The following is a 9,288-nucleotide window of genomic DNA, read 5'->3' on the forward strand; positions in this document are numbered from 1 at the left end:
CCTCAGCGACCAGCACGGATCAGCTCCAGGCATGACGAAGCGGATATCGTCCTCTTTTGGAAGGCCAAACAAAGTAGTTTCGCTTTCACAACGAATCGCACAGCATCTCCACAACATGGCGGCGGTGGCAACAACAATACTACAGCGAGAATAAAAGTTACGCCTTCTTTCTTTGCGTGAACATTTGGGCGGCGTTATGCAAATCTTCCCACACAGTGACGTAGACATGTGGGGGCGTTTAAACGAGGCGTTTTAGGAGGGTGTGGACAAGTCTTAACTTTTATGAAGAATATCTCTTTGGATTTGAGACTTTAGTCTTTGCAACTTTACAGATCTTCTTTATGCACCAAGAGAACACTTCAAAGAGAAAGGAAAAATTTTAAATCGCATCATATGACCCCTTTAAATTCACACGGACCGACCGTCATGCAGAGTACACGCGATCGTGCAGGTGATTCGACTAAGTTTTGCAAGGTTTTTGAAATTAGATGTTCATTAGTCATTCAAAGATTTGTTTAAATTATGTAAATGCGTATTTGCTGAATGCTGACGGCAAACGAGATAGTATTATAATATTTGCCTTTCTATTACTAACAATATAAAAGCAATCGTTATAATACTTTAATACATTTTAATTCCTTTGTTTAACAGTTCTATCTGATTATTAGACAGACTTATGTCCGTGGACAGAACTGTTAACGACGACAGCGAACAAGAGGGAGAGTGTGAGCACTGTGTGTTCAGGCGCTGCCGCTCTCAGGGCCGTCAAAATAAAAGTCCCGCCACGAACGCATCGGCTAAACAGATATATCGGTCGACCACTAACTTAGACTAAATGAAAATTAAGAGAAAATTTATTTTTTCATATTATTTTATTTCAGTTAATGTTCCAATTTAAAGAAATTAAAATATTTTTCCATGTTGTTTTAGTTTTAATTATAATATAAATTAATTAATTAATGCAATGTGAACCTTGACACTGTATTTTATGCATTTGCATTGACTTCTAAAAATTTGTGAACTAACAAAAAAACCTTTTATATTCTTCTAAATTCTAAACGTTTTTATTCTAAATTTTACTCTTCTGTATGTAAATTATAAAATAAACTAATAAAAATAAATTAATATATAATACTAATATATTTATCTATTTTTAAACCAATTTCATCATGTTCTTGCCATGAAAATAGGCTTAGATTCTGAGATAAAAATAATTGTGTGGACTAATTAACTCTGTAGGCCTGTAGTACCTGCAGGCCACTGAATGAGCTGATCCTTTTGTGCGATCACTTGATCACAGAAAGAGAAGAAGATCCTGTGAATATTTCCCTTCTCCAGATGAAAACTAGAGGACACACTGCGATAGCTGATGCGTTTGGACAGGAGGGTGAGGGACAGGAGGACAGTGTGAGACAAGGACAGTCGAACAGTCGAGCACAATCGGTTCTTGCTGTAGCTTGTGTTGGAGCTTTGCAGAAAATTTGTCACATACTGCAAGAAATAACAAAACAACATGATGTAAAGCAGTGGTTCTCAACCTTTTTAATTCTCTCTTTTAATCCGCTATAATATTAATGTATTTTTTTTAATCAAATAACTGCAGCCTCAGCATATATATATATATATATATATATATATATATATATATATATATATATATATATATATATACACACACACACACACACACACACTGTTTTTACTGAATTTCTGATCAAATAAATGAGTAAGAGACTTCTTTCAAAAACATTTTACTTTTTAAAATTTTTTTAATTATTCCAAACTTTTCTAGCTATTCCAAACTCTAAAATATTTTATTAGGTAGAAACTGAGTAAAAAATAAATGAATAAAAAATAATTTTCATTAGTTTTCCAGGTCTTTCAAATTAGACTACCTCATATATTCAGGTGTTTATAGACTGTGTGAGTCCTGGTTCTGCTTTATTTTAATGCTTGTTTTGTCTTATTTTAAACCCTTTCAAGTTATATTGAGGCCCCCTGGTTGAGAACTACTGATGTAAAGTGAGAAAATTAATCATGAAAATTACTTTAATATATATGAAGTGCATGAGATACCTGACCTACCTGTACTAGTGGTCGACCGATATTGTTTTTTTTTTTACAGCCGATGCCGATATCTTGGAAAGCAGGGTGGCCGATATAAAGCCGATATTATAGCTGAACTCTCCTCCTGTCCGTATGCAATTCGCACGGACCGACCATCATGCAGAGTACACGTGATCGTGCAGGATACAAATGCACACTTCATAAGATCTCACAGCTGGATTCAACTAAGTTTGCAAGGTTTTTGAAATTAGATGTTCATTAGTCATTCAAAGATTTGTTTAAATGATGTAAATGCGTATTTGCTGAATGCTGACGGCAAACGAGAAAGTATTATAATGTTTGCCTTTCTATTACTAACAATATAAAAGCAATCGTTGTAATACTTTTTTATACATTTTAATTCCTTTGTTTAACAGTTCTATCTGATTATTAGACAGACTTATGTCCGTGGACAGAACTGTTAATGATGACAGCGAGGGAGTATCAAGAGGGAGAATCCCTGCGTTCCATTCGGAAGGGCTCATCCCTATGCCCTAATCCCTTCAAAGGGTTTACCCTCCGGAGTGAGAGCTTCGAAGGGTTGAAGGGTGTAGGGGACCAAACAACTGTTTCTTGAAGTTCCCGGGATGTGTCATCACGTGCCCACATGGAGGCGCCGTCATTGTGCATAGAATCTGCGCAAAGGATCATGGGAGCCCGAAGTGTCCATCAGTTGTACCCTTCGAAATCCTTCATTCCAAAGGGCCATTTGAAGTGGCCAGTTTTGAGCACTTCGGTTTGGAACGACCCTTCAATATGGCGGCCATGATTGTTTTCACTCCGAAGTGCCCTTCGGAGGGCAATATATCCTATTTGTAATGCACTGAATGTGAGCGCTGTGTGTTCAGGTGCTGCCGCTCTCAGCGCCGTCAAAATAAAAGTCCGGCGTACCATCAAAAAAATCCCGCCATAAACTTATCGGCCGATGACGATATTTGAAAAATGCCAAATATCGGCCTTGGCGATATATCGGTCGACCACTAACCTGTACTGTAGGATTTGCCTCCATGACTTCAGTAGCATGTGCACGCTGCAAGGCAGACTCCTGAACAGCTGTCCTGGACCCTGACAGCCGAGGAGTGGCTTTCTCTGCCTCATCTGGTGGCGCTGAATCCTCCTGTTGAGAGGCTTGCATTAACACAGAGGTCATCTGCTCCTGGACCTGGGCCACCAGGTCAGCCTCTATCATCTCTGCCACTGCACGGTCCAGTCGCTGGTCAAGCTCCCAGTGAGACAGCGGCTCCCATTCAGCCTGGATCACGTCCATTATCACCCGTCCTGCAGCCGCCACGTTCTTTTTACGAGCCTCCATCTGGATGCAATATATAGGAGTCAAGTACGGTGGCCGAGAGAGCTCAACGTGCTGCAACTTCAGAAAAAACATGCAAATAGAAAAAGCACCAGCAAATACAAAAACATCTTCATCAGTTTGACAGCACGTGCTGCAAATACTCGCAACACAATCAAATACAAAAACACGCTGCAAATACTCACAACACAACCAAATAAAGAAACACGCCGCAAATACTCACAACACAACCAAATAAAGAAACGCAAGTACACACCACAACGGAAGGACCCCAACAATGCCAAAATTACAGAGAGAGAGCAAGCGCAAATCCTGGCAGCGGCAACAAAACGAAAATTAACCATGTTTTTTTTTTGTATTGATTACCATTTCTATAACCACAGTTGTACAAATACCATGGTTAAACTATGGTTAGTGTAGCAAATCCATGGTTAATTTGTGGTTACCATGGTTTAACTATAGTAACCATTTTTTGTTTTTATTTATTTTTTACATAAATGTATTTATTAATTAATTTTAATAGTAAAACCTTATGGTTAATTTTTGTAAGGGAAGTTGTAAAGTTAGCCAGCTTACATGCTTTCACAGTTACAGTAATTGTGTATTTCGTCAGCTTATTTAGGCTAACAATAAAAAAAATTAAAATAAATAAAAAAGAAGAAGAAGAGGCAGCAAAGGAATGGTAAGATCAGGATGTTAAAATAAACAAAAATCTTCAGAGAAATTTTCAGAGCAAACATTGATAAATATGTGCCAGCCATGTTCATGACTTTGCAGTTCCCTTAAACATTTCCGGACATGGTCTGTGCCTATTTGCAGCGCGTTTCTTTATTTGTTTGTGTTGTGAGCATTTGCAGCGCGTGTGTTGTCAAATTGATTAAGATGTTTTCTTAATTTGCAGGTGTTTTTTCTATTTGCACCGCGTTGAGCTCTCTCGGCCACCGTAATCAAGGGATGAAGGCAACTAGCCAAGTAAGTTTGTCTCTCAAAAAACATACGCTAAACGTTGCTATTACAATAGATTCAGCAGAGTAACTGGAATACATATCTCAGTTTAAGCAATAATGAGGGTAAAACCAGTCAGTAGATCTAAGCGCTAGAACTTCACCGTGCAAAATGAATGAACTAACGTTAAGTTAACTAATATGGCTAGCTCAACTAACGTTAGTGATTGAGTCAACAGACAGACGCGATTTTGAAATGAAATAAAAGTCTTGAAACCTACATTTCTTAATGGCGCGACCATATTAATTATAACCTGAAACCACAACACGGAGAAGATATTTGAATTGACAGACCTTTAAAACAGACGATCCTCTCTTTCCATTAGCTTCTGTTATTAGACAACTGTACCTACCGCGCATGCGCACACTCAACAACTATGATTGATCCTATAAGATTTCTTCTTCTTCCGTTTTTTGGCGCGTTACATCCTGTGTGCATATCGCCACCTACTTTTGCAGTCATGGTTTATTTATAATCAATTTCTTCCTTGTTTTTGCTTTTCCTGTTCTTACTACACACGTATACACACAAATATCTCTACTTAAATAATTATTCGATGCTCCATCCCCTATAAGATTTCAATACGACATCCATCTCTTAACTAAATCTCGCTTAACGGCAAAGTAATAAAATGGTCATGACTTTAATACAGTGACAGAAATAAAAGGTCTTATAGCAAAAAGACTGTAAATGATGTATCTTTACTTTATAGGCTACACTATTCTGTACATAGGAAACTGTCGATATACCCATTTTTCTCTTTCAACTTGTTCTCTACTAGACTCAGTCTGAATTTGATTGATACTAGTGGTGAGAGACTGGAGGTCCGACCTGACATTTCAATGAATTGGACTTTCATATTTTAAATAAGAGTGTTTATTGCAGTTTCATGTTGAAAATAATTTAAACTAATTCATGTGAAACCTGTAAATGTAATTAGCATTAGGCAATACTCATTTCTAAAACTCATCTTTTCTTTGAAAATAATTAAAGGACGTTTTAATAAAATACTATTTATTTAACCCAACTCTGTTTCGTATTCTTGTTGATCAAGTCGTAAACATATTTCCAGTATGTAACATTTCTGCTATTCAGCTGTTAAAGTAACTTACATCTCTTACATCAGTCAAGCCCTCCAAATACACTTACTCGTTACGATCGGACGTCCGAATGCGAGACGGTTCTCGGTTCAATGAATCGTCGGTGATTCAATCGGAATCGTTCAGGTTCATTGAAAAGTTCCAGGGCACCTAAACCCCCAGATATTACAGAAGTTTTGGGTAATGTTTTTGCAGGAATGTGATTGTGTACTTTTTGTGTGTGTGTTGCTTGGTTTTACTAATACAGAAACTGAAACCTAATTTCATCTTATAAATCTTTTACTTCTAAGTTTCAAATGCATAAATGCAAATTTTCCAATATCAAATCACATTTAAGGCGTTTTCAGCTAATTTCAGTAATATTTTGAAACGCTTCTGAAAAAACTGAAGCGAGGAAAGCTTTTCATATTTCTTGTTAATTTTCTTCCCCCTGGCTTTTGTTGCTTTTCTTTTGTTCTATTGTGGGCTGTTATTATATCTGCATGTTTATATAAATAATAATAATTAAAAAACAAAAACTAAAGCCCCAAAAGCAACACCGTTAAAAAACAGACGCTGAACATTAGACAAGGAGTGGAAAAGGGCTGATTTTAATTCCTTTAAACGCAGTTACAGATACTGCAGCATGATTTTCTTTTTTTTTACTTTGTTTGTTTTTGCAAGAGTACTGTGAAGGAACACTGCCATCACTGAGAAGAATAGGGGCGAGTTTGCAAAAAGGATGAGGATGAACACAATATCAGCATTTGTGTTAAAGTTAAACATTCACTTGTTCAAGCAACTGTGCCCAAAGACTTCATTCTTATTGATCTTTACATTTTAACTTGATTCTTTCCACCATTTTAAAATGCCGCGCACACGCACAAAACAAACCTGACTAGCATTTACACTCCCCTTTGATTTAAATACAAATTCAGGGAATTAAATGTCAATACTTAAGCTTCCAAACAAATATTCAAAAAGAAAGAAGCGGACACTAACTCCTCCAACACAAAACTGTAAAGAAAAGCAAAACACACTTCAGGAAGCAACAATGCGAGTGGAAAAATGTATTTACAATGAAACCACTTTATGTCAGAATTCACCTTAACCATGTGCTATGTATTGATTTGCAGGTATAACCTGACGGCATCCATGCCCATTCTGATGTTCAGTAAGTTCTATGTGCATTTACACTATATTATGTCGGTAACAAAACGTTTCAGCCTATGGCCTTCTGCCCTCCAATAAAATGATGCAGGATCTAAATAAGAATAATTATAATAACAATATTCATTAACACACAACAGTGTACTGTAAATGCGATCAGTAAAGTGGGCATTTGTAAAACCTTACAGCCTCAAACACAACCCCACCCCGCCCCTAACATATTGAAACACACAAAAAGCACAAAACGTTTAACTCTCCAAACATAACATTTGTGTGAATTAAATAAGATACACAGGTTTAAATACTCAGATATCTAACCACCTCTGACGGGTGACTAACAGCTGTCTGACAAATGAGCAATTCATTCAGAAATCAAGGGAAACTTTACCAAATCAAAATGGGACGTTGTGATTGGTGGATTAACCTGTAGATGAGCTGACACTGAACATTGGAAGGGGTTGCGACAATACAGTGAGAGTAAGCTGCTAGTGCTCGATGGGACGTGAGGAGTAACAGGGAGAGCGATTCAAATTCTCAGCAAAGTTACAATATCACACAAGATCACTCTCACTCATGCTCTTTTTGTAACTCAATACGCACCACCAACTTAAAACACGTGTTTTGGACACTCTTTACCCCCCCTAGCCCCCCCCCCCCAAAACCCTTTATCAGCAGTTCCTCCTTCACTGCACGGCTTGTTCGTTGGCAGTGCTGCCCGAGTCTTGAGGCTTCATAACATCAGGAAGCTCAGGAGGGCTGGAGAAGGCCTCTATTCTTAGAGGCTCAAAAGCATCATCTGTGATAAAACAAAAACAGACACGGTAGGCAAATTCAGATCACCAAATATAACATAGCGGGACACAAGGCAAGCGATTGAAACAAGAGCTCACCACTGATGCGAAAAGCCAGTCCTACTGTGGCCGGAGCCTGAGGCCTGGCTGTCTGGTTTGTGAACCCACAGTCTCCAAGAGTCTTACTATCTTCTAGAAGCATGTCATCCTGGGGGACATGAAGAGATTGTTTAATAAAGTGCATAATATACTCAAAATCACTTCAACTCTAACTAGTCCACAACAGCCTAATTTTGATTTGCATGTGGTCACATTGCACATTCATAAATGTGACTCTGGATCACAAAACCAGTCATAAGGGTCAATTTTTCGAAATTGAGATTTATACATCATCTGAAAGCTGAATAAATAAGCTTTCCATTGATGTATTGTTTGTTAGGATAGGAATATTGGCCGAGATACAACTATTTGAAAATCTGGATTCTGAGGGTGCAAAAAAATCTAAATATTGAGAAAATCGCCTTTAAAGTTGTCCAAAATGAAGTTCTTAGCAATGCATATTACTAATCAAAAATTAAGTTTTAATATATTTACAGTAGGAAATTTACAAAATATCTTCATGGAACATGATCTTTACTTAAAGGGGTCATATGTTGCTAAAAAAGAACATTTGGTGTAATGAAATGTGTTTATGCGGTTTAAGGTAAAAAAAAAACATTATTTTCCACATACTGTACATTATTGTTTCTCCTCTATGCCCGCCTTTCTGAAACGCGTAGATTTTTACAAAGCTCATCGGTCTGAAAAGCGAGGCCTGCTCTGATTGGCCAGCTATCCAGTGCGTTGTGATTGGCCGAATACCTCAAGTGTGTGACGGAAATGTTAAGCCCCTACCATACTGTGATGCCCTGTCCGGCCGGAGCGACGATTCAAAAACATTAAAACCCATTATAAACGAGGCATTTATTGCATCCAGTGGGGACATAATTACGGATTATAATGACTTAAACTGTCTTTTGACGCGTTGCATCACGCCGCTTAAACATAAAACCATGTCTGCATTTGTGATCGGAGAAATGACAAACAACAAGCGCTACTCTACAAACTCATGTTTGAATCGTCAGTGGCAAATTCTTTAATATAAAAAAAAACTTACTTACAGTCTGTGAGTCAGAACAGCCGGCATTGTAGTCTACTCTTGCAGGATCAGGAAACAGTCCTCCATAAAATGCGCTGCACACATCTGAATATTTGGGTTGTACTGTTCTGGAACAGTGTTGTAAATACAACATAACCACTGATTTCTAGCCGTGTCCTCTTTTGGAAGGCCAAACCATGTAGTTTCACTTTCACAACGAAACACACAGCGTCACACACGGCAGGCTTGAGTGAGTGGAGACGGGCGGGCTTGCGGCAACCACATGTGGCGACCCCGGGCTGGACTCGTCCACGGGGAAAGCCGATCCGGCGATCCACAGCGCGACGTTGATGTATTCCCTCAGCGACCAGCACAGATCAGCTCCAGGCATGACGAAGCGGATAGCGTCCTCTTTTGGAAGGCCAAACAAAGTAGTTTCGCTTTCACAACGAAACACACAGCACCTTCACAACATGACGGCGGCGGCAACAATATTACGCCTTCTTTCTTTGCGTGAACATTTGGGCGGCGTTATGCAAATCTTCCCACATAGTGATGTAGAAGTGGGGGCGTGTTAGAACGAGCCGTTTTAGGTAGGCGTGGCTGACTCTTAACTTTTATAAAGAATATCTCTTTGGTTTTGAGACTTTAGTCTTTGCAACTTTACAGATCTTCTTTATGCACCAAGAG

General features: G+C 38.4%; 2 protein-coding genes across 4 annotated transcripts in view; both read right to left on the bottom strand.

Moving 5' to 3' along the window:
• Positions 1 to 4,806, bottom strand: part of LOC107564000 (uncharacterized) — a 16,836-nt gene extending 12,030 nt beyond the window's left edge. Inside the window, exons 1-3 of one of the 3 annotated variants that reach the window (XM_016248982.1) lie at positions 4,714 to 4,806; positions 3,092 to 3,475; positions 1,251 to 1,491 (exon numbers count right to left, since the gene is read on the bottom strand). In XM_016248982.1, the coding sequence (XP_016104468.1) occupies positions 1,251 to 1,491; positions 3,092 to 3,475; positions 4,714 to 4,779 (691 nt within the window). In that variant the 5' untranslated portion in view covers positions 4,780 to 4,806. Of the gene's footprint in view, positions 1 to 1,250; positions 1,492 to 3,091; positions 3,476 to 4,640; positions 4,679 to 4,713 lie in introns of those variants that run through there. The other 2 variants (XM_016248983.1, XM_016248984.1) reach the window with 2 other exon arrangements.
• A 1,439-nt stretch (positions 4,807 to 6,245) lies between these two features.
• The window catches only part of LOC107564001 (transcription elongation factor B polypeptide 2-like), a 7,080-nt gene continuing 4,037 nt past the window's right edge, over positions 6,246 to 9,288 (bottom strand). The window contains exons 3-4 of the mRNA XM_016248985.1: positions 7,560 to 7,668; positions 6,246 to 7,465 (exon numbers count right to left, since the gene is read on the bottom strand). Of these exons, the coding sequence (XP_016104471.1) occupies positions 7,353 to 7,465; positions 7,560 to 7,668 (222 nt within the window). The 3' untranslated portion in view covers positions 6,246 to 7,352. The remainder of the gene's footprint in view (positions 7,466 to 7,559; positions 7,669 to 9,288) is intronic.

This window comes from Sinocyclocheilus grahami, unplaced genomic scaffold (genome assembly GCF_001515645.1).
Source record: "Sinocyclocheilus grahami isolate Dianchi unplaced genomic scaffold, SAMN03320097.WGS_v1.1 scaffold901.1, whole genome shotgun sequence".
Taxonomy (NCBI): Eukaryota; Metazoa; Chordata; class Actinopteri; order Cypriniformes; family Cyprinidae; genus Sinocyclocheilus; species Sinocyclocheilus grahami.